Source organism: Saccopteryx bilineata, chromosome 3 (genome assembly GCF_036850765.1).
Source record: "Saccopteryx bilineata isolate mSacBil1 chromosome 3, mSacBil1_pri_phased_curated, whole genome shotgun sequence".
In the NCBI taxonomy this organism is placed as follows: Eukaryota; Metazoa; Chordata; class Mammalia; order Chiroptera; family Emballonuridae; genus Saccopteryx; species Saccopteryx bilineata.
Genome location: NC_089492.1, coordinates 571,023 through 592,119, shown reverse-complemented (window position 1 = coordinate 592,119; position 21,097 = coordinate 571,023). Strand labels below are relative to the sequence as shown.

Below are 21,097 nucleotides of genomic sequence, written 5' to 3'. Positions count from 1 at the left end.
CGGCCCGCCCCGCGCGCTCTGATTGGTGGGGATCGTCGAAGCTAGGATGCGTAGGTGCGCGGCGTCCGGGGCGGGGCCTGGAGTCCGGAGTGGGCGTCGCCGGCGCGCGCGCGCGCCACCGTGTGAACGCAGAAGGGCGGTGCCGGCGTGTGCGCGCCCGTCGCAAGATGGCGGCGGCCATGCTAAGTCTCTGGGCCGTGTGTGCGCAGCGGGCGGCGGCGGCGCGGCCCGGCCTGCAGACACTGCGGCGGCGCTAGCCCAGCCCCGGTCTCTCCTTGCGGTCGCTACTTCTGCCTCTCCCCGCCTTGCCCGGTATGGATCTGCCCGTGGGCCCCGGCGCGGCGGGACCCAGCAACGTCCCGGCCTTCCTGACCAAGCTATGGACCCTCGTGAGCGACCCGGACACCGACGCACTTATCTGCTGGAGCCCGGTGAGGGGGTGGGCGTGCCCCCGGAGGAGCAGGGCAGGCCAGGCCCTCGCCTCGGCCTCTCGGTGTGGGGGCGGGGCGGGGCCCCCCAGAGGGAGGACCGGGACCAGCGTCCGAGGCTCGCTCCCCGCCGGCGCCGGTCCTCGCCAAGTTTCCCTGGTGTGGGGAGGAAGGGCGGGGCCTCTCCTTCTCGGGCTTTTCTGCTAACTGTTGGATAACTGCGGGGGGCTGCGTCTGTCCTGGAAACGGCACTCCGTTTCGCTAGTACACGTGGTGTCCGAGGTGGCTGCCTCTCGCTTCCCCGGTGAGTTCCCGGGGGGGGGGGGTGGTAGTGGTCAGGAGTCTGCGGGAAAAGTCAGGACCGAGTGCGTTGCTGTAAGCGCAACATGGAAACGGAGGGAAAAACCAGAAAATAAAACGTCGTCCAAGTTTAGATGGATCTGGGAAACCCTTGTCCGGGTCCCCCGGCTGGGGGTGCCAAGGGCAGCTTTTTTTTTTTTTTTTTTTCATGTCTCCCAGAACTTCTTGGTTCAGGTCCCTGTCGGTGTCCAGTAGCCTTGGTAGCGGGCTTGTTGACAAGGGTCTGACCCTGCAAGGCCACACAGCGCCGGCCTGCAGGGATCAAATCCGAGACGGTGTCTGCGTGCAGTTGGGGATGAGAACCTGCTGTTCACGTCTTGGCTGTGGCGTCGTGTCCCCCGCAAGGCCAGAGCGCAAGCCCAGGGCGGGCAAATATTTGTGTGGCCTCTAGAAAGACTGTCCTGGTTGTGCAGAGGCTCTTGGTGCCTCAGAACATGCCTGCCCTCCCTCCTGAGAGCCAAAATGTGTGTGCCAGCAGGCGGGGCCAGGGCTCTCAGACTCTTCCAATGACTTCCCCTTCATACTCTGAAGCCATTAGGAATGAAGAAAAGTCTGGACTTGAAGTTACCCCTGAGTTGGAGGCTAGGTTCTCTCTCACTCGTGGGTTGTGTGTTTGCTGAAGCTTTGCTCCGCCTGAAGAATGTTTGGGACTAAAGAGACTAGAAACCATGCAGTGTTCCTGTTGGAGACAAATTTCTGTTGATCCTAGTGACGGCTGTGTGTGGGTTTTCTCCATTCTCCACTGCCTGTTTCTTAATTGGTGGCACGAGTCCCAAAGAGGGTCAGGGTGCTTTCCCACAAGTTGTCACATTAAACACCATCATCCCCTTCTAGATCTTGAACTTTCCTGACCGGAGAAAATGACCCCATGTTTCTGTCTTCCTTTATCCTGCCTTCTTCCTCCTTTTCCTTTCCCAGAACTCTCAGGAAACACTCTTGACAATGATCCTCTGGGTTATTCCGAGCTTAAGGCTACTAGGATGATCCATCTTGGTCCTTAATCTGCTTGCTGTTTCTGTTTAGAGACCATGAGGCATGTAGGTGGAGCGCTGTCGGCATAGTCCCAGGAACTGCAGTCTGTGTTGTAGGCAAAGCCTTTGAGCAGGAAACTCGGGTGTCATCGGGCCACTGACAGCCTCCACCCACGGTGGCCGCACGAGCCCTATTGGCAAGTTCTTTGTGGGGGGAAAAGAGCCAGGTGGAGGTCGGGTGATTGATCCTACCTGGTCTGTTCATGGGTGGGCAGGGTGTGGTTGGGACAGGGCACAGTAGGGGGCATGTGACTGGCGTCAGCCGTGAGTGCAGAAACCAAACTCTAGCTAAAGAACTGAAGGATGCCTTTTCCTGGGCTGGACAGGGGCTGGCTGTGGAGCTGCTGAGTTGGGAAAAGGAGATAGTCCTATGCCTGTGGCCTCGAGGATTCCCAAGCCCTGTATCCTCTGTCCAAAAAGTCCACACAGGGTCTTTTGCATATTCACGGCCCAGAGTCTGGCCCTCCAAGGCCATGGGAGGCTCTGACACCCATGCTCTGGGTGCCTTCCCCCTTGTGCTGGAAGTTTTCTCACAATTCTGCAAAAGGAAACCTTCTGTGTTTGCTACAGTGGACAAGGGGAAGAGACAGCTGTTTCCAGACCCAGAAACTTTGGCCAGTGGAGCTTGGTCTGGACTGTGTTGTTCTTTCTTTGCCCAGCATGAGGGACAAACCAACAGGTTACTGCCCCAGTCCTCGACAATTACAGATGCACTTGGTATAGCATCTGTAACACCAAGTTGAACAGGCTGCTCCCCAGACAAGTTCTGCAGGACACTGCAGCTCATCCTAGGGAGGGGATCTGATGACATGAGCATGGCCCGAAGATGGGCTGTGGCTCTGCTGACCTGCAGTCTGCTTTGCCCCTTACCTCCATGCCCACTAGGATGTTCCACGAATCAGGTCTCTGTAGTCTAGCGGTCAGGGTCAAGGTGAGGTCGGAAGGCACTAAGGGGCAATCTGAGGAGGCACTTTTTTAGGTCCACCTGCACTTGGAAGCAACTGCTTAAATTTTGGCTTCTGGTGTCTCTCGGGCCTCACCCTAGTCTCAGCCTGGTCGGTGCAGTTCCATTCTCTTTGGAAGCAGGAATGACCTGACCATTATGAGGAGCTGGGGAAAGTACCAGAGACCTAGTGACTGGAGGTCACCAAGGCCAGGGCCCATTCCAGGTCGCCCGTGTGAGTGCCTGTGGTCTGAGGGTCACTTGAGAGTCTGGGTCTCTAGTTGAAGAATCGGGGGGCAGAGTAGTCCCTGCAGTTAGGTCACTCAGCTCCCCATGAGACCACTTGAAGATTGGACTGGTCACACCTGGGCACACAAAGCTGGCCAGAGACCGTTTTCAGAGCTCCGCAGGCAGGCCCACCCCGCCTCCCTGGCTCAGCCAGTCAAAGCCCTCAAGCCTGCAGAGCTAGTTCTCAGACAGCCTGCAGGACCCAGCAGGTCCCGTGGGCCCTGCCCTTGGCTACTTTTGGCTGTTGAACTAAAGTGCTGAAGCGGTGCCTCAGGTCATGGCTCCCTAGGAGCGGAATGTGAGGTGGGCCGCAGGGCTAGGAGCTCCTGGTACCTCCCTGAGGCAGAAGGGCTTGTGTGCAGTGTCCGTTCTGCTGCATCCACAACCAGGCAGGCAGTTGACAAACGGTTATTTTCTAAATAGGAAAACAGTCTCAAAGACCTTAAGACACTTAAAGTAAGAGTTAGAGAATGGTTGAACCAGATACGAAGTCCACGTTCTTTCCTACTAACATCCAGCCATTGTTCACTGCCGGCCTTTGCCAGGAATGTCCATGTCTCCTGCGTGGACACTGCTGCTGAGGCTCACGGCCAAGGCTCTGGCCCCACCCAGCTGCTTTCTTACCCCCAGCTGCACTGGGACCACCCGCTATTGGAGGGTTCACAGTCAGGATTTAGCACTTGTCCTTAACAAGGAATTGGACATCCTGGTCAAGCAATGTGCTAAGTAAATGCACTGCTCACAAAAACTAGAGGATATTTCAAAATGAATATGAAGTAATAAAAAAAGCATTTGATTTATTTTTATTAAACAAGAACATCAGCCTGACCAGGTAGTGGCACAGTGGATAGAGCGTCGGACTGGGATGTGGAAGGACCCAGATTCGAGACCCCGAGGTCGCCAGCTTGAGCACGGGCTCATCTGGCTTGAGCAAAAAGCTCACCAGCTTGGACCCAAGGTCTCTGGCTCCAGCAAGGGGTTACTCGGTCTGCTGAAGGCCCGCGGTCAAGGCACATATGAGAAAGCAATCAATGAACAACCAAGAAGTTGCAACACGCAACGAAAAACTAATGATTGATGCTTCTCATCTCTCTCCATTCCTGTCTAAAGAAAGTTGTTTGATTATGCAAATGAGATGCAAAACCAACTTTTATTTCACTGGTGAAAATGCACTAAACAAAAGGCTGAAAGTACTGGAGTATCTGCACGTTCCCTGGTCCCCTAATTTTTGTGAGCAGTGTACATGAAAGGCATGCAGATGGGAAAGTAAAAAGTAAGACTAAGCCTGACCAGGCAGTGGCTCAGTGGATGGAGTGTCGGCCTCGGATGCTGAGGATCCAGGTTTGAAACCCCGAGCTAAGGTCGCTGGCTTGAGCTCGGGCTTACCAGCTTGGGTGTGGCGTTGCTGGCTTAAAGCCCAGGGTCCGTGGCTTGAGCAACAGGTGAGGCACCCCCACCACCCCGTCAAGGCACATATGAAAAAGCAATCAAGGAACAACTAAGGTGCCACAACTCTGAGTTTCTCATCTCTCTCTTCCTCTTTGTCTGTTCCTGTTGGTCTCTCTCTCTCTCTCAAAAAAAATAAGACTTAAAAAAAAAGTAAAAAGAAATGACTGTCTCAGAAATAATCATTTACTTAGAAAATTCCAAGGAATCTACAAAAAAGTTGTTAGAACTAGTGAGTTTAGTGTAGTCACAAGATTCAAGGTCAGTCAATATACAAAGTTATTTATTTATTTATTTTTAATTTTTATTTATTTTTTTAATTTTTATTTTATTTATTCATTTTAAAGAGAGAGAGAGAGGGAGAGAGAGACAGAGAAAGAGAGAGACAGGGGGGAGGAGCTGGAAGCATCAACTCCCATATGTGCCTTGACCAGGCAAGCCCAGGGTTTCGAACCGGCGACCTCAGCATTTCCAGGTGGACGCTTTATCCACTGCGCCACCACAGGTCAGGCTATAAAGTTATTTATACAGGGTGGGGCAAAAGTAGGTTTACAGTTGTGAGTACACAGAACATAGTTTATTCTTGTATTATTATTTATCAGCTGTATTTGCATATGAACAACTGTAAACCTACTTTTGCCCCACCCTGTATTTCTAAATATTAAGAGTGAGCTATTGAAAATGGAAATATTTACAATGGTGTCAAAAAGACAAACTGGCCCTGGCAGGTTGGCTCAGTGCGTAGAACACCAGCCTGGTCTGTGGACATCCCAGGTTCAATTCCCAGTCTCGGGACACACATGAGAAGTGACCATCTGCTTCCGTCCCAGTCCCTCCCCCTTCCCTTCCTCTTCCCCTCCCGCCGCCAGTGGCTCAATTGGTTTAATCATGGACCATCCTGGGGGTTGCCAGGTAGATCCCAGTCAGGGCACATGCGGTATCTGTTTCACTCTCTCCCCTCCTCTCACCTAAAAAAAGGAAGGAGGGAGGAAATTAATTTATTTCCTAGTAATAAACCATCCTAAAAAGAAGTATCTAGGCCCAAATATAGTAATTTAAAAGGCAAAACATTTAAAGAAGAAATAACACCAGTCATACACATTCTTGTTCAGAAAGCTGCAGGCCAGTGTCCCTTATAATGCCTTCTATAAAATGTCAGCAAGTGCCCTGGCCGGTTGGCTTAGTGGTAGAGCGTCGGCCTGGCGTGCAGGAGTCCCGGGTTCGATTCCCAGCCAGGGCACACAGGAGAAGCGCTCATTTGCTTCTCCACCCCCGCCCCCCCCCTCCTTCCTCTCTGTCTCTCTCTTCCCCTCCCGCAGCGAGGCTCCATTGGAGCAAAGATGGCCCGGACGCTGGGGATGGCTCCTTGGCCTCTGCCCCAGGCGCTGGAGTGGCTCTGGTCGCGACAGAGCGGCGCCCCGGAGGGGCAGAGCATCGCCCCCTGGTGGACAGAGCACCGCCCCCTGGTGGGCGTGCCGGGTGGATCCCGGTCAGGCGCATGCGCGAGTCTGTCTGATTGTGTATCTCCGTTTCCAGCTTCAGAAAAAAAAAATACAAAAAAAAAAAGTCAGCAAGTCAAATTCAGTAATATATAAGAAGGGTAATGTCACAACAAATGGAATTTATCCCAAGAATGCAAGGGTGGTTCAAAGTTTAAATTAATATAATTCACCATGTTAGCAATCTAAAGAAGACCACGTGATTATAGTATTTGATGCAGAAAAAGTATTTGACAGAATTTGATATTTGTGGTATTTAGGAAAAACTTCAGGAGGCGAAGAATAGCAGAGAACTTCCTCAGTGTGACAGGAAAGGGTCTGCAAGCCTGACCTGTGGTGGCACAGTGGATAGAGCTTCGACTTAGAACACTGAGGTCACCAGTTTGAAACCCTAGGCTCACCTGGTCAAGGCACATACACAATGCAACTACAAATTAATGCTTCCTGCTTCTTCTCTCTCTCCCCCCCCCCTTCTCTCTCTCTCTTCTCTATCTAAAAATCAAATAAAAATAAAAAGTAAAAAAGGGTCTGCAAAACACCTATGCCCAGGTCATACTCAATGGTGAGAGATTGAATGCCATCCCCTGAGGTCCAGACAAGGCTCAGGGTCTGTTTTTACTTCCCGCCAGCATTGTACTGGAAGTCCTATCCAGTACGTTACCTAAATTTGGGGGGGGGGGGATTAAAGGTTTGCCTGACCTGTGGTGGTGCAGTGGCTAGAGCATCCACCTGGAATACCGAGGTGGCCAGTTTGAAACCCCAGGCTTGCCTGGTCAAGGCACCTACGACATACAGTCAGTGAACAACTAAAGTGAAGTAGCTACGAGCTGATGCTTCTCTCTCTCTTCCTCTCTCTAAAAATCAATCAAAATTCTTTTTTAAAAAATGAAAGGGTTATGTATTATGTTAAAGGTGTATATATGGAAGTAGTAAAGCTGTCTTTTTTAAATGTTTTTATTTATTTTTATTTTTTTGCAGAGACAGAGAGTCAGAGTGAGGGATAGACAGGGACAGACAGGAACGGAGAGATGAGAAGCATCAATCATTAGTTTTTCGTTGCGCATTGCGACACTTTAGTTGTACATTGATTGCTTTCTCATATGTGCCTTGACCGTGGGCCTTCAGCAGACCGAGTAACCCCTTGCTTGAGCCAGTGACCTTGGGTCCAAGCTGGTGAATTTTTTCTCAAACCAGATGAGCCCACGCTCAAGCTGGCGACCTCGGGGTCTCGAACCTGGGTCTTCCGCATCCCAGTTCGACGCTCTATCCCCTGCGCCACCATCTGGTCAGGCAGTAAAGCTGTCTTTGATTCACATATATCATGATTGTCTACATAGAAAATCCAAGAAATCTACAAAATACTCCTAGAACTAGTGATGGGTTTGCTTGTATTTCTACATACTAGCAATGAACAATAGGAAACTGAATTTTTTTTTTTTTTTTGTATTTTTCTGAGGTTGGAAACAGGGAGGCAGTCAGTCAGACAGACTCCTGCATGTGCCCGACCAGGATCCACCCGGCACACCCACCAGGGGGTGATGCTTTGCCCATCTGGGGCGTCGCTCTGCTGCAGCCAGAGCCATTCTAGCGCCTGAGGCAGAGGCCACAGAGCCATCCTCAGCGCCCGGACCAACTTTGCTCCAATGGAGCCTTGGCTGTGGGAGGGGAAGAGAGAGACAGAGAGGAAGGAGAGGGGGAGGGGTAGAGAAGCAGATGGGCGCTTCCCCTGTGTGCCCTGGCCGGGAATTGAACCCAGGACTCCTGCACGCCAAGCCGACGCTCTACCACTGAGCCAACCGGCCAGGACCAGGAAACTAAATTTTTTAAATATCATTTACAATTTCTCAAAAAACAAGATTCTTAACCATAAACCTAATAAAAAGAGCAAGGATCTATATAGCAAACATATAAGATTATAAGAGCATTTATAGGCCTGACCTGTGGTGGCGCAGTGGATAAAGCATCAACCTAGAAATGCTGAGGTCGCCGGTTCGAAACCCTGGGCTTGCCTGGTCAAGGCACATATGAGAGTTGATGCTTCCAGCTCCTCCCCCCTGTCTCTCTCTCTCCCTGTCTCTCTCTCCCCCTCTCTCTCTCCTCTCTAAAATGAATGAATTAATTAATTAATTAAAAAGAAGAGCATTTATAAAAGAAATCAAAGTTGATCTAAGTAAATGGGGAGACATGCCATGTTTATAGATTTTTTTAAAAGGAAATTTGGGACATTTTCAGACCTTATTTCTTTGAACATTTGTTTCAGTCCCTTCCCTGTCTCTTCTCCCTATGGTAGGTAAGCTGGTGCACTCACAGGGGACTCACATTTTTTCTCTCTTCTTTTATAATCTGTCAATTTGTTTTCACTTGTCGATTCCTTGTCCTACAGATCACCCCCCTTTTTTTTTTTATTACGTGAGAGGCAGGGAGGCAGAAAGACAGACTTCTGCTAGCGCCCACCTGGAATCTACCTGGGAAGCCCACTAAGGGTTGATGCTCTGCCCATCTGTGGAGTTGCTCCATTGCTTGGCAACAAAGCTATTTTAGCACCTGAAGTGAGGCCATGGAGCCATCCTCGGCTCCTGGGGCCAACTTGCTCCAGCCGAGCCATTGCTCAGGAGGGGAAGAGAGAGGGGCAAAGAATGGAGAAGCAGGTGGTCCCTTCTCCCCTGTGCCCTGCCTGGGACTTGAACCCGGGACTTCCACACACCGCACCAACGCTCTACCACTGAGTCACCCAGCCGGGGCCGCTTCTTTTACTTTCAGCTGCACAGTTTCCATTTGGTTCCTCTGTACAATTGGGATCTCTGTGGTTATTCTCTTGGTAACACATTGTCACTCACCTTCCTTTTCTTCTCAGTTTTCTTTAGTTTCCTGAACATATTAGTACTGGCTTCTTTGAAGTCTTGGTGACATCTGACATGTGGCCCTCTCGTAGGCAGATTCAGGTTTTTTCCTTTATGTATGGGTCGCACTTTACTGTTTCTTTACATGCTTTGTAGTTTGATTGAAAAACTACATTTTGGGAAATGCAGTACTTCTGGATGATCTCCACACACCCCACCCTGGAGCCCTTGATTGTGTGCTCGGGTTAGGCTGTTTCAGTAGGGTCTACTTCCTCCTTCTTTGATCTCTGTTAATTCACTTCATGTTATATCCAGCCTTTACACTCTCTAATTCAGGGGTCGGGAACCTTTTTGGCTGAGGAGAGCCATGAACGCCACATATTTTAATTTTTATTTATTTATTTTTTACAGAGACAGAGAGTCAGAGAGAGGGATAGATAGGGACAGACAGACAGAACGAAGAGAGATGAGACGCATCAATCATCAGTTATTCGTTTTGACATCTTAGTTGTTTATTGATTGCTTTCTCATATGTGCCTTGACTGTGGGCCTTCAGCAGACGGACCCCTTGCTCAAGCCAGCAACCTTGGGTCCAAGCTGGTGAGTTTTTCTTGCTCAAGCCAGATGAGCTTGTGCTCAAGCTGGCGACTTCGGGGTCTCGAACCTGGGTCTTCCGCATCCCAGTCCTACATTCTATCCACTGCGCCACCGCCTGGTCAGGCAATGCCACATATTTTAAAATGTAATTGAGTGAGAGCCATACAACGACCCATGCACGTTAGGCATTATCCAATAAAAATTTGGTGTTATCCCAGACGACAGCTGTGATTGGCTCCAGTCGCCTGCAACCATGAACATGAGCGGTAGGAAATGAATGGATTGTAATACATGAGAATGTTTTATTTATATATATATAATTTTTTTTTTAGATTTTATTTATTCACTTTTAGAGAGAGGGGACAGAAAGAGAGAGAGAGACATAGGGAGGAGCAGAAAGCATCAACTCCCATATGTGCCTTGATCAGGCAAGCCCCAGGTTTCGAACCGGTGACCTCAGCATTCCAGGTCAACGCTTTACCCACTGCGCCACCGCAGGTCAGGCGAGAATGTTTTATATTTTTAACATTTTTTTTATTAAAGATTTGTCTGCGAGCCAGATGCAGCCATCAAGAGCCACATCTGGCTCGCAAGCCATAGCTTCCCAACCCCTGCTCTAATTACTGCCTGACCATCCTGTTGTTTTGACATTGCCCTAGGGCACAGATTGTTCAACATGTTTGATGCAAATTAAATTTGAGCTGTGGTGGTTTTTGAGGTCAACCTTGGAGGTTTTTTTCTGACCTCGAGAGGGCTCTTTGCTGTCTTCTTCCTGTATGAACAGGCTGGTCATTTTTACCTTGTTACTCTTAATTTACAGAATCTTTTGTTTTCAAGAGCACCCTTAGGTTTGACCTTTCCCACTATGTATTTCAAATAAAGTGAATCCCCTTTCGGAGAGCTTTCGAGAGGTCTTTTTCCACTGCCTCTTTGCTCCGAGCAAATTCTCCGAGCCACTAGTCTGGGTGCTGAACAGAGCAGCAGCCTCTGGTCTTCTCTGCTTGCCTCTCCCGGCCTGGGTGCTCTGTCCTACCTGCTAGGTGGGTGAGGATGATGGGAGCCACAGTGTTCCCAGCTGGGTTCCTGTGTTAGAGCCTCCATTCTGTGTGGGGGCCAAAATGGAGAAGGGGATGATTTGTTGCAATCACTAGGCATTTTGCCTCTTCACCTGAATCTGGATCATATGAGAAATGTTAGAGCTGCCCATTGATGGGATACAGTCAGCCCTGCTTGGAAATTGAGGGGAGCAGAGTTCCTCTCTTCTTGTCCATACCTCCCAAAGTGTACTGTCAATCAAGGTGACTGGTGTGACAAGGAGGTAGTGGGCTGTGGCCCAAGTGCTTAACTGTTAAGAGTTTTTAGTAGATGTTTTTAAAATAAATGTTTCTTTTGTTGTATGTCTTCGGGACAGTTTCCAAAGACTGAGTTAATTAAGAAAACTTTGCTTGTTTTACTTGTTCAGAGGGTCTGCTTACACCACCTGCCATCCCAGAAGTGGAACTGGCTTCTTCATTTTCTAAGGCTAGTTTTGCTGAATATAGAATTATTGATTGACAGGGTTTTCTCCCCTTTATTTTCATTGATTTTTTTTTAGAGAGACAAAGACACATTGATGTGTTGTTCTACTTATTTAGACATTCATTGGTTGATTTTTTAAAAGATTTTATTTATTGATTTTAGAAGTGGGGGGAAAAACAGGAAGCATCAACTTAGTTGCTTCCCATATGTGCCTTGACTGGGCAAGCCCAGGGTTTCAAACCAGTGACCTCCACATTCCAGGTCAGTGCTTTATCCACTGCGCCACTACGGGTCAGGCTCATTGGTTGATTCTTGTGTGTGTCCTGACCAGAGATTGAACCTACAACTTTGGTGGATTGGCACAACACTTTAACCTGCTGAGCTACCCAGCCAGGGCTGGACAAGTTTGTTGTGTTTTTTTTTTTTTCTTTCAGCACCTTTAATATAAACCCAATGCCTTCTGGCCTCCATGGTTTTTGGTAGAAGCTGTTGACCTTATTAAGGATTCCTCTGTACGGTGATCTGTCCTTTCCTGCTGTGTTTCAGATTCCCTCCTGGCCTTTAGCTCTCTGCAGTTGGACTGTGAAGTATCGAGTATGAATATCTTAGAGTTTATTACACTTAGTGTTTGTTTAGCGTCCTGGGTATTTTTCATGAAATTTGAGGAGTTTGGGCCATTATTTCTTCAGATATTCTTTCTGTCCACTGTTCTGCTCTCCTGCGACGCCCATTCTGTGTATGTTGGGATTTGGTAGTGTCCACATGCCTCTGACGGACGAAACATTTATTTTATTTTTTTTTCTTTCTGTCCCTCCGACTGGATAATCTCAGCCAATCTTTATGTTTTCTGATTCCTTCTTCTTCTTTTGTTTTTTTTGTTTTGTTTTTTTGTTTGTTTGTTTTTGTATTTTTCTGAAGCTGGAAACGGGAGAGACAGTCAGACAGATCTACCCGGCACGCCCACCAGGGGGCGATGCTCTGCCCACCAAGGGCATCACTCTGCTCTGACCAGAGCCACTCTAGCACCTGGGGCAGAGGCCAAAGAGCCATCCCCAGCACCCGGGCCATCTTTGCTCCAATGAAGCCTTGGCTGCGGGAGAGGAAGAGAGAGACAGAGAGGAGGGGGGGGTGGAGAAGCAAATGAGCGCTTCTCCTATGTGCCCTGGCCGGGAATCGAACCTGGGTCCCCCATGCGCCAGGCCGACGCTCTACCGCTGAGCCAAAAGGCCAGGGCCGCCGCCTTCTTTTTTTTCCTGATTCCTTCTCATCCCTGCTCAAATCTGCTTCAGAGCTCCTCTTAGCAGTGAACTTCAAACCTGAGTTGTTAAATTTAACTCTAGAATTTTGATTTGATTCATTTTTATAATTTATCTCTGTTAGTAATGTCCTATGAGATACTCTCTTTCCTATTTTTATTTCTTTAGATGTAGTTTTCTGTTCTTTGAACATATGTGAAATGGTGGGCCTGTCTTTGTCTAGGAAGTCAAACGGCTGAGCTTCCTTAGGTAGTTTCTACTGGTTGCCTTTTTTTTTCCCCTGCATATGGTCCATACCCTGTTTCATTGTATGTCTCTTAATTTTTTGTTGAAAATTAGACTTTGAATAAACATGATGTGGCGTGTATTAATACCACTGGATTAAACTCTGGATATCAGATTCTCTCCCACTCCCCATCCTCAGGATTTGTTATTACTGCTTGTGGTTTTTGCTATTTGTTTAGTGACTTTTTGAACAAAATATGGACCTTTGTATTCTTTGTTGTTTGTGACCACTGAAGTCTTTGCTCTGTTAGCTTAGTGGTCAGGTAGTGAAGGAATGCTTAGGTCACTGGTTCAAGACCCTGGCCTACTCCGTCAAGGCCCCTGTGGGAGAGTTGATACTTCCTGTTCCTCCCCAGTCTCCTCTCTCCCTCTCCCTCCCTTCCTCTCCCCTGTCTCTAAAAAAATGGAGTAAATAATTTTTTTTTAAATTTAACATCCCTAGAGAGAAGGCTTTCTATACTGGGAGAGTTTTGGGTCAAATCAAAGACAGTGAAGCAAGCAGTTTATTTAAATAGTTTATTCTCTGGAAATTATCCTAAAGGCATAAGACAAAAAGAAGCATTTATTCAAGAAAATCTAATAAAACTCTGTAGGAACAGTAAGTCCGTAGCACTTGAGCCAGAACCCTTTGGTTAATTTTCAGAGGTCTGAAAATGTAGGCTTTAATATTTTTTTTTTGCCATTTTTTGTTTAGTTTTCTTATTGCTTCTTTGGAGACTATTTTAAGAGGCTTTCCACCACCATTTCCACCCACCTGACACATTCACATATTTTCATTTTAATATCTACATAAATATGCACCGTATTTCCCCATGTATACAACACTCCCGTCTTATTAGCCACATCTTCATTTTGGAGCCTGAAATTTGAAAAAATAAAGTATTACAAAAAGTTATTCAACTCAAGTTTTATTCATCATAAAATTCAGCTCTGGCTGGTTGGCTCAGTGGTAGTGCGTTGGCCTGGCGTGCAGAAGTCCCGGGTTCGATTTCCGGCCCGGGCACACAGGAGAAGCGCCCATCTGCTTCTCCACCCCTCCCCCTCTCCTTCCTCTCTGTTTCTCTCTTCCCCTCCCGCAGCCAAGGCTCCATTGGAGCAAAGATGGCCCGGGCGCTGGGGATGGCTCCTTGGCCTCTGCCCCAGGCGCTAGAGTGACTGTGGCTCTGGTCGTGGCAGAGCAACGCCCTGAAGGGGCAGAGCATTGCCCCCTGGTGGGCGTGCCGGGTGGATCCCGGTCGGGCACATGCGGGAGTCTGTCTGACTGTCTCTCCCCGTTTCCAGCTTCAGAAAAATACAAAAAAAAAAAAAAAATTCATACAACTCGCCCTGGCGGGTTGGCTCAGTGGTAGAGCATCAGCCTGGCGTGCAGAAGTCCCGGGTTCGATTCCTGGCCAGGGCACACAGGAGAGGCGCCCATCTGCTTCTCCACCCCTCCCCCTCTCCTTCCTCTCTGTCTCTCTCTTCCCCTCCCGCAGCCAAGGCTCCATTGGAGCAAAGTTTGCCCATGCACTGAGGATGGCTCTGTGGCCTCTGCCTCAGGCACTAGAATGGCTCTGATTGCGGTAGAGCAACACCCCAAGATGGGCAGAGCATCGCCCCCTGGTGGGCGTGCCGGGTGGATCCTGGTCGGGCACATGCAGGAGTCTGTCTGACTGCTTCCCCGTTTCCAACTTCAGAAAAATTAAAAAAAAAAAAAAAATTCATACAACTCATCACTGTCAAAACTCTTGTCCTCATCTGTGTCTGATGATGAATCACTGTCTTCATAGGTTGCCTCGTCCTCGGTTCCATCTGTGGCACTAGAAATGCCACAACCACTGTGTAAGCTGCACCCAGTGTTTACATCCCACATTTTTCAGAAAGGGGTGCATTTTATACATGGGGAAATGTGGTAGATATTGAAAAGCAGTCAGGATTCCAGTTCTGGCTCAGCTCTGCAGGGATGTTCTGGCTTTTCCGAGCTTGTATCCTGAACCCTCTTCCCCAACAAGGGGCGCCTGCTCCCAGCGTCTTCAGTACCTGTCACAGGGTCACATGCGCACACTCTGCACCAGCAGAGAGCCGGCCCTGACACCCCGCCGGAAAGAGATGGAAGAAGAGGGTGGTGTAGGGATTTCGTATCATGTTTCACATCTCAGATGCAGAAGGGAAAATGAACTTGCATTTCTGAGCACACAGTGTGTTCTCCAGAGTAACTGAAACTAGGTTCCCGTTTTCTCAGCTGCTTTCATTTGGAGTCATAGCTGTGAGGGTGAATTGGCTGAGTATAACCAAAGCGGGGTCCCCTAAGGAACGGGCCCACAGTGCTGTGGTGTCTCATGAATGTAAACCTGGCTCTGGGGAGCTCTGAGACTCGGGGGCGGGGGCTCCCCGGCTGTGAGGAGGTCCCTCCTCTCTCTGGCTGCATGGCTCCCATGGCCATGGCCGCACTGGGTGGGCATGCGGCTGCCTGATGCTTGCGGAGCGCCTGTCTCCCTGACCGGCTGCATGTGACGCTGCCCGCATGTCTCCTGGCAGAGCGGGAGCAGCTTCCACGTGTTCGACCAGGGCCAATTTGCCAAGGAGGTGCTGCCCAAGTACTTCAAGCACAACAACATGGCCAGCTTTGTGCGGCAGCTCAACATGTGTGAGTGCCCCACCTTCTGGGTGTGCATGGTGGCATGGCGGGGTGCCAGCTCAGTGACCCTGCCTGTGGTGAAGGACGGAGCCACTAGGTTTTGTCCCTGTGTTGGCCAAGAGCATGGCATGGAGCCCAAATGCACATGGGGGGGGGCCTGGGGGGGGCAGCCCTTCCCTGGAGAAGAGTCCTCATGGGCCTGAACCCGCAGTCCCAGGGAACAGCTCACAAAGCCCTCAGCCAGATATGACCACATCTGTGGGGGTGGAGGAGGCTCCTGTGTGCAGACACAGGGTCTCCCAGCCCCAGGTTGCCCAGCTGCTGCTGGTAGGTGCTCTGAAGGCAGTGCTGGTTGTGAGGAGAGCCCCCCTCTGTCCACCAGTGGGGTTTGGCTGGGCTGTAGTGGGTGGTCTGGTCCCCAGTCCTGAGGCAGGGCTGCCCTGGCCCCATCGTGTGCAGATGGTTTCCGGAAGGTGGTCCACATTGAGCAGGGTGGCCTGGTCAAGCCAGAGAGAGACGACACCGAGTTCCAGCACCCATGCTTTCTGCGTGGTCAGGAGCAGCTCCTTGAGAACATCAAGAGGAAAGTGACCAGTGTAAGTAGCCGGCCTCCCTGTCCCCGAATCTTCTGACCTTCCTCCAGGCAGTAAGGGGGAGCAGTGTCCACTCAGTGCCCTGCTGGCCTGTCCTGTTTGCACCAAGCCCACTTCCTGATGGGCCTCTTCCTCCCACCTGTCCATACGGGGACCCCCGCCTGTGTCCCTGCCAGCCTCTGAAATGAAGGCCCATCTCTAGGCCACGGCCTCTTGGCCCTTTCCCCTGTCCCCGCCCTCCCCTCTCTGGAGGGGCCACTGAAATGACCCTCCCTGTGGGGACCCAGGTGTCCACCCTGAAGAGCGAGGACATAAAGATTCGCCAGGATAGTGTCACCAAGCTGCTGACCGACGTGCAGCTGATGAAGGGGAAGCAGGAGAGCATGGACTCCAAGCTCCTGGCCATGAAGCAGTAAGTCCCGGGGGAGAGGGGTGATGGGCAGAGCAAAGGCGAGGACTGGACGCTGGGAGCTGGCCACCCTGTCCTGGGCCTCTTCCCACTGCCCTGCTTCCTGCAGCCAGTCTGTGTGCCGGGTGCTCTCAGGCCTTCTGCTCCCCAGACAGAGTTAGGTTTGGACCTGCACAGCCTCAGGGGCCCTGTGGGCCGTCCTCCTTTCCTGGGAGGCAGGGTCTCACTGGTTCCTGACACAGCAGATGGAGCTGGGCTCAGGGCCAGTGGCCTTCCAGGCCCTCCCCACAGGCCAGGGTGGCCAGGCCCCTCCTGCTGGCTCCCCGTCAGTGGGTGCCCTCAGCATATGTGTCACTTCTGCCTGTCCCCACCTCAGGCTAGGGGAGCAGAAAGCACGTTGGGTGCTTTCCAGAACACCCACCCCTGGCGCATAGCTGACAACTCTGCCCTCAGCCAGGACCTGGAGCTCCTTAGACTTCCTCCCATGTACCTCGGGGCTCCGGGGACCTCGGGAACCTGAACCCAGGGTGGTTTTCCTTGGCTCAGAGCCGCTCAGGGGGGCAGGCCCTCGTGACCCTGAGTCATAGAAGTGGCTCCTGGGCTCTCACTCTCTCCACATGGGGCCAGGTGAACTTGGCCTTCCAGACATGGGAGTCTCTCAAGGTGAAGCTGAAAGGGTCAACTCTAGGTCTAGAAGACATGTGGTGGGCATTTTGGGGCTGGCCCGCTGGGAGGGCAGACCCACCCACAGCCCTGTTCACCTGGCTGGAAGGACGTGGTCTGCTCAGGTGGCTCTTCCCACCCCCGGGGCCACCTCTGAGCCACTCCCAGCCCCCAAGCCAACTGTGGCCTGAAGAGTGGGCTACCCTTCCTCTGCCCTTTCCCCATCCTCAGACAGGCAGAGATGGGGGCTAGGGGGAGGGGAAGCAGCACTCCAGGGTCTGCCACCTCAGCTATCCCGGAAAGCCCTGGTAGGTCTCAGCCAGGATCCTGGGGTGCAGCCAGCATACCCTGTCTCCAGCTGACCCCCAATCTGACCAGCTATGCGTCCTTCCCTGGAAGTGCAGCAAGCAGCCCTGGCCTGCATTCTCTCCCTGTCACATAGCCGGTTCCTGTCTGGGGTGGGACAAGCCCCAGCCCTACACTGCCCTGGGTGGGGGTGGGGTGTCTGCAGAACCCCTCCAGCCAGTGCTCCTGGAATCGGACCCCGCTGACTGCACTGTGGTCTTTGCAGCGAGAATGAGGCCCTGTGGAGGGAGGTGGCCAGCCTCCGGCAGAAGCACGCCCAGCAGCAGAAAGTTGTCAACAAGGTAGGAAGGTGGGCTGGCAGAGTGCCCCCTGGGCGCCCCCCTCTGCTGGGCTGACCCCGCCTCTCCCCCCACAGCTCATCCAGTTCCTCATCTCGCTGGTCCAGTCAAACCGGATCCTGGGGGTGAAGAGAAAGATGTGAGATGCTGGGGGGTGCCCGTCACTCAGCCCTGGGCCCTGGGTGCCCCGGGGCAGAGGCTTCTAACCCTGCCCTTCCTACAGCCCCCTGATGCTGAACGACAGTGGCTCAGCACACTCCTTGCCCAAGTATGGCCGGCAGTACTCCCTGGAGCCCATCCACGGCTCCAGCCCCTACTCGGTGAGTTTTGGGCACAGTGGTCCTGGCCGGGGAGGGTGGGCGTTGCCTCAGCACAAGCCACATGTGTCACCTCCTCTGATGGCAGGCTCCATCTCCGGCCTACAGCAGCTCCAGCCTCTACTCCCCGGACGCCGTGTCCAGCTCCGGACCCATCATCTCCGACATCACTGAGCTGGCTCCCAGCAGCCCCTTGGCCTCCCCAAGCCGGACCACAGATGAGGGGTGGGGACCTCGTCACCTCCCCAGTGGTCCGAAGGGGGCTGGGGCCAGGGAAGTGCCTGCTGACCTGTGTGTCCCCACCTGCAGGCCCCTGTTGAACAGCCCCCTGTTGCTAGTCAAGGAGGAGCCCCCCAGCCCTCCTCGGAGTCCCCAGGTGGAAGAGGCAAGTCCCAGGCGCCCGTCCTCAGTTGTGGAGACCCCCCTGTCCCCAACTGCCCTCATTGACTCTATTCTGCGGGAGAGCGAGCCTGCCGCCCCTGCCGACGTGGCCGCAGCCCTCACAGATGCGGAGGCCCGGCCACCCTCCACCCCACCTGCCTCAGCCCCTGAAAAGTGCCTCAGTGTAGCCTGCTTGGACAAGTGAGTGCTGGCCTCTACCCCCTCTCTGGACTCCCCCCCCCCCCAGGCCTCAGGCTAGAACTGTCCTGGAGGGCTGGGCATGGGATTTCTGGGGGAGGAGCCTGCAGCCCTGGTCTTAAGCTCAGAGCTTGGAACTGGGGAGGGAGTTGGGAGACCAACCAGGCCCCCCCACAGCCTTCTCACTGCAGGAGCCAAGAGTGTGTGGCCTGTCGCACCTGCTCTCTGGGCCACCCTGGACCTGGTCCTGCTGCCCAGCAGGGGCCCTGCCCCAGAGGCCAGGTGTGCGAGGATGGGGGGCATGGTGCCTGCCTGGCCCCTACCTGCAATAGGGGCTCTTGTCTTTGTATCTTGCAGTTTGGCTCGCACTCCACAGAGGTCTGGAGTCGCCCGCCTCTTCCCCTGCCCCTCCTCCTCTCTGCATGGCCGGTTCCAGCCAGGGTTAGCGCTACCCCCACTGGGGAGGGAGGAGGGCTCTGCCAGAGCTCGGGACCCTCCCCAGCTGTGGACCACTCAGCCCTGCCTGGGGACCAGGCATCCCAGGCCTCCTGCAGCAGGAATGCCCCCCGACCCGGGCTCTGGGGTCAAGCTGGTGCCCCAAGTCACTAACTGATGGGGACAGTCCTCCCAGCCTGGCCTGGCTGCGGATATGGCCAGGGTCCCCGCTGATGTGCAGACTGCTTTCTCTCAGGGTGGGGCTGGGCCCCAGGGGAACCTGCAGGAGCTGGCCTGGCCACTCAACCAGTGGCCCAACTGTGCCAAGTGGCCTAGGACATCCTCAGTCACGGCCACCAGCCCTGGGTGCCTTTCCCACATGTACCAGGGGAGAGCAGCCCACCACACACTGAGCACAGTCCCTCTCCTGTCCGTGGTCTTCCAGTGCAAAGGCAAGATGTCATCAAGCCTGAAAAACTGCCCCCAGCCTGTTCCGACCACCGAACCCTTCTGGGCTTCCTGCCATCTTGGCCCAGAGTCAAGTGCTGCCAGAGGCCTTAGAGAGTCCGACAGTGACAGGACCACTCTCTGGTGGCCAGGTGGCCAGGTCCTGTCCAAGTACACACTGCCCCCTGGCCCCATGCAGGGAGGGCTGTGGCTGAGGAACTTCTCTGGCGGGCACGTGCAGGGGAAGGCGTCTGGGCTGGGGTGCCTGGGGCAGTCCCTTAGCTGCCCCTCACTCCCAGGGCCGAGCTCAGTGAGCACTTGGACACCATGGACTCCAGCCTGGATAACCTACAGACCATGCTGACGAGCCACGGCTTCAGCGTGGACACCAGCGCCCTGCTAGATGTAAGTCTCACCCCACCACACACACACACACACACACACACACACACACACACACACACCAGCGCCCTGCTAGATGTAAGTCTCACCCCACCACACACACACACACACACACACACACCAGCGCCCTGCTAGATGTAAGTCTCACCCCGCCACACACACACACACCAGCGCCCTGCTAGATGTAAGTCTCACCCCACCACACACACACACACACACACACCAGCGCCCTGCTAGATGTAAGTCTCACCCCACCACACACATACACACACACACACACACACCAGCGCCCTGCTAGATGTAAGTCTCACCCCACCCCACACACACACACACACACAGCCTTGCTCTCAGGCACAGCCTGACTGCCCTCTCTCTCTCTCTCTCAGCTGTTCAGCCCCTCGGTGACGGTGCCTGACATGAACCTGCCTGACCTGGACAGCAGCCTGGCCAATGTGTGTAGAGTGGGGACGGGAGGGAGTGGGGGGAGCAGGGGGAGCAGGAGCCTTCACTGCCTTCCTGCCCCAGCAGATCCAGGAGCTCCTGTCTCCCCAAGAGACCCCCCGGCCCCTGGAAGCAGAAAACAGTAGCCCTGACTCAGGTAAGCATGCCCGCCTGCCTGCCCCTCCCTCCCCCTGGCCAGCACCCTGACGCAGCCCTCTCCCCCCAGGAAAGCAGCTGGTGCACTACACAGCACAACCCCTGTTCCTGATGGACTCGGGCCCAGTGGACGTGGGGAGCAGTGACCTTCCTGTGCTCTTCGAGTTGGGGGAGGGCTCCTACTTCTCGGAAGGGGACGACTATGCAGATGACCCCACCATCTCCCTGCTGACGGGCTCTGAGCCCCCCAAAGCCAAGGACCCCGCTATCTCATAAAGGGCTCAGGAGGGCCAGCCGGCCTCTGTCCACAGTGAGGACCCCAGCCCCAAATGCCATGACTTGCTTCTTGGGGCTTCGCAGCCACACTGGACTGACCAGCACTGTGGGTGTTCACAAATTGTATTTTGGATTTTTACATGAGTCCCCGTTTCCCTTTCCATAGAAATATGCAGGTATATACGCCAGTGGACTGACAGACACAGCTGAGATCTATAAAGGACAGGCTCTACACTGTGGCCTCCTATGTCCGCTTCCTCCTGGGGTACATTGGTGCCCACCAGACTCCACGGGGCCCGTGTCTGCTCATAATTATTGAAGGACCAGGGAGGGGGGTTGGGATGGCAGAATACCCCCCCTTTCCAAGGCCTCCCCTTTCAGGGCCAGTACGGGACACTGCTTGTCTCTCCAGCAGAGCAGTCCCAGGGTGCTGGGCTCAGCATAGCTGGGTGTGGCCTGAGCGGAGTGCAGCCTTCCCTGCCTTGCCAGTCTGACTTCTGAGCTTTGCTGGCCAAGGGGTGGGGGAGGCGCAGCCCACAATGTTCAGCATCTGCAGGGGTCCCCCCATTGCTTGCCCTCCTCAAGGCTGGGTCCAAGGGGATACTACCTAGTGTTGGGACCCAAAAG

The 21,097-nt window shown here is 53.0% G+C and overlaps 1 protein-coding gene across 2 annotated transcripts; it reads left to right on the top strand.

Annotated features, from left to right (window-relative positions):
• The first annotated feature begins 92 nt into the window (after positions 1-92).
• On the top strand, positions 93-20,704 carry HSF1 (heat shock transcription factor 1). 2 transcript variants are annotated; one of them, XM_066265433.1, is made up of 14 exons: positions 93-431; positions 15,009-15,117; positions 15,568-15,704; positions 15,989-16,113; positions 17,345-17,420; positions 17,495-17,556; positions 17,641-17,737; positions 17,823-17,959; positions 18,044-18,316; positions 18,671-18,754; positions 19,495-19,600; positions 19,984-20,049; positions 20,126-20,195; positions 20,265-20,704. In XM_066265433.1, exons 1-14 carry the CDS (start codon positions 315-317, stop codon positions 20,468-20,470), a joined length of 1,665 nt encoding a protein of 554 aa, XP_066121530.1. In that variant the 5' UTR covers positions 93-314; the 3' UTR covers positions 20,471-20,704. The 2 variants fall into 2 exon arrangements, with proteins under 2 accessions (XP_066121530.1, XP_066121531.1); XM_066265434.1 differs by lacking the exon at positions 18,671-18,754 and having other exon boundaries at positions 95-431.
• The last annotated feature ends 393 nt before the right edge of the window (positions 20,705-21,097 follow it).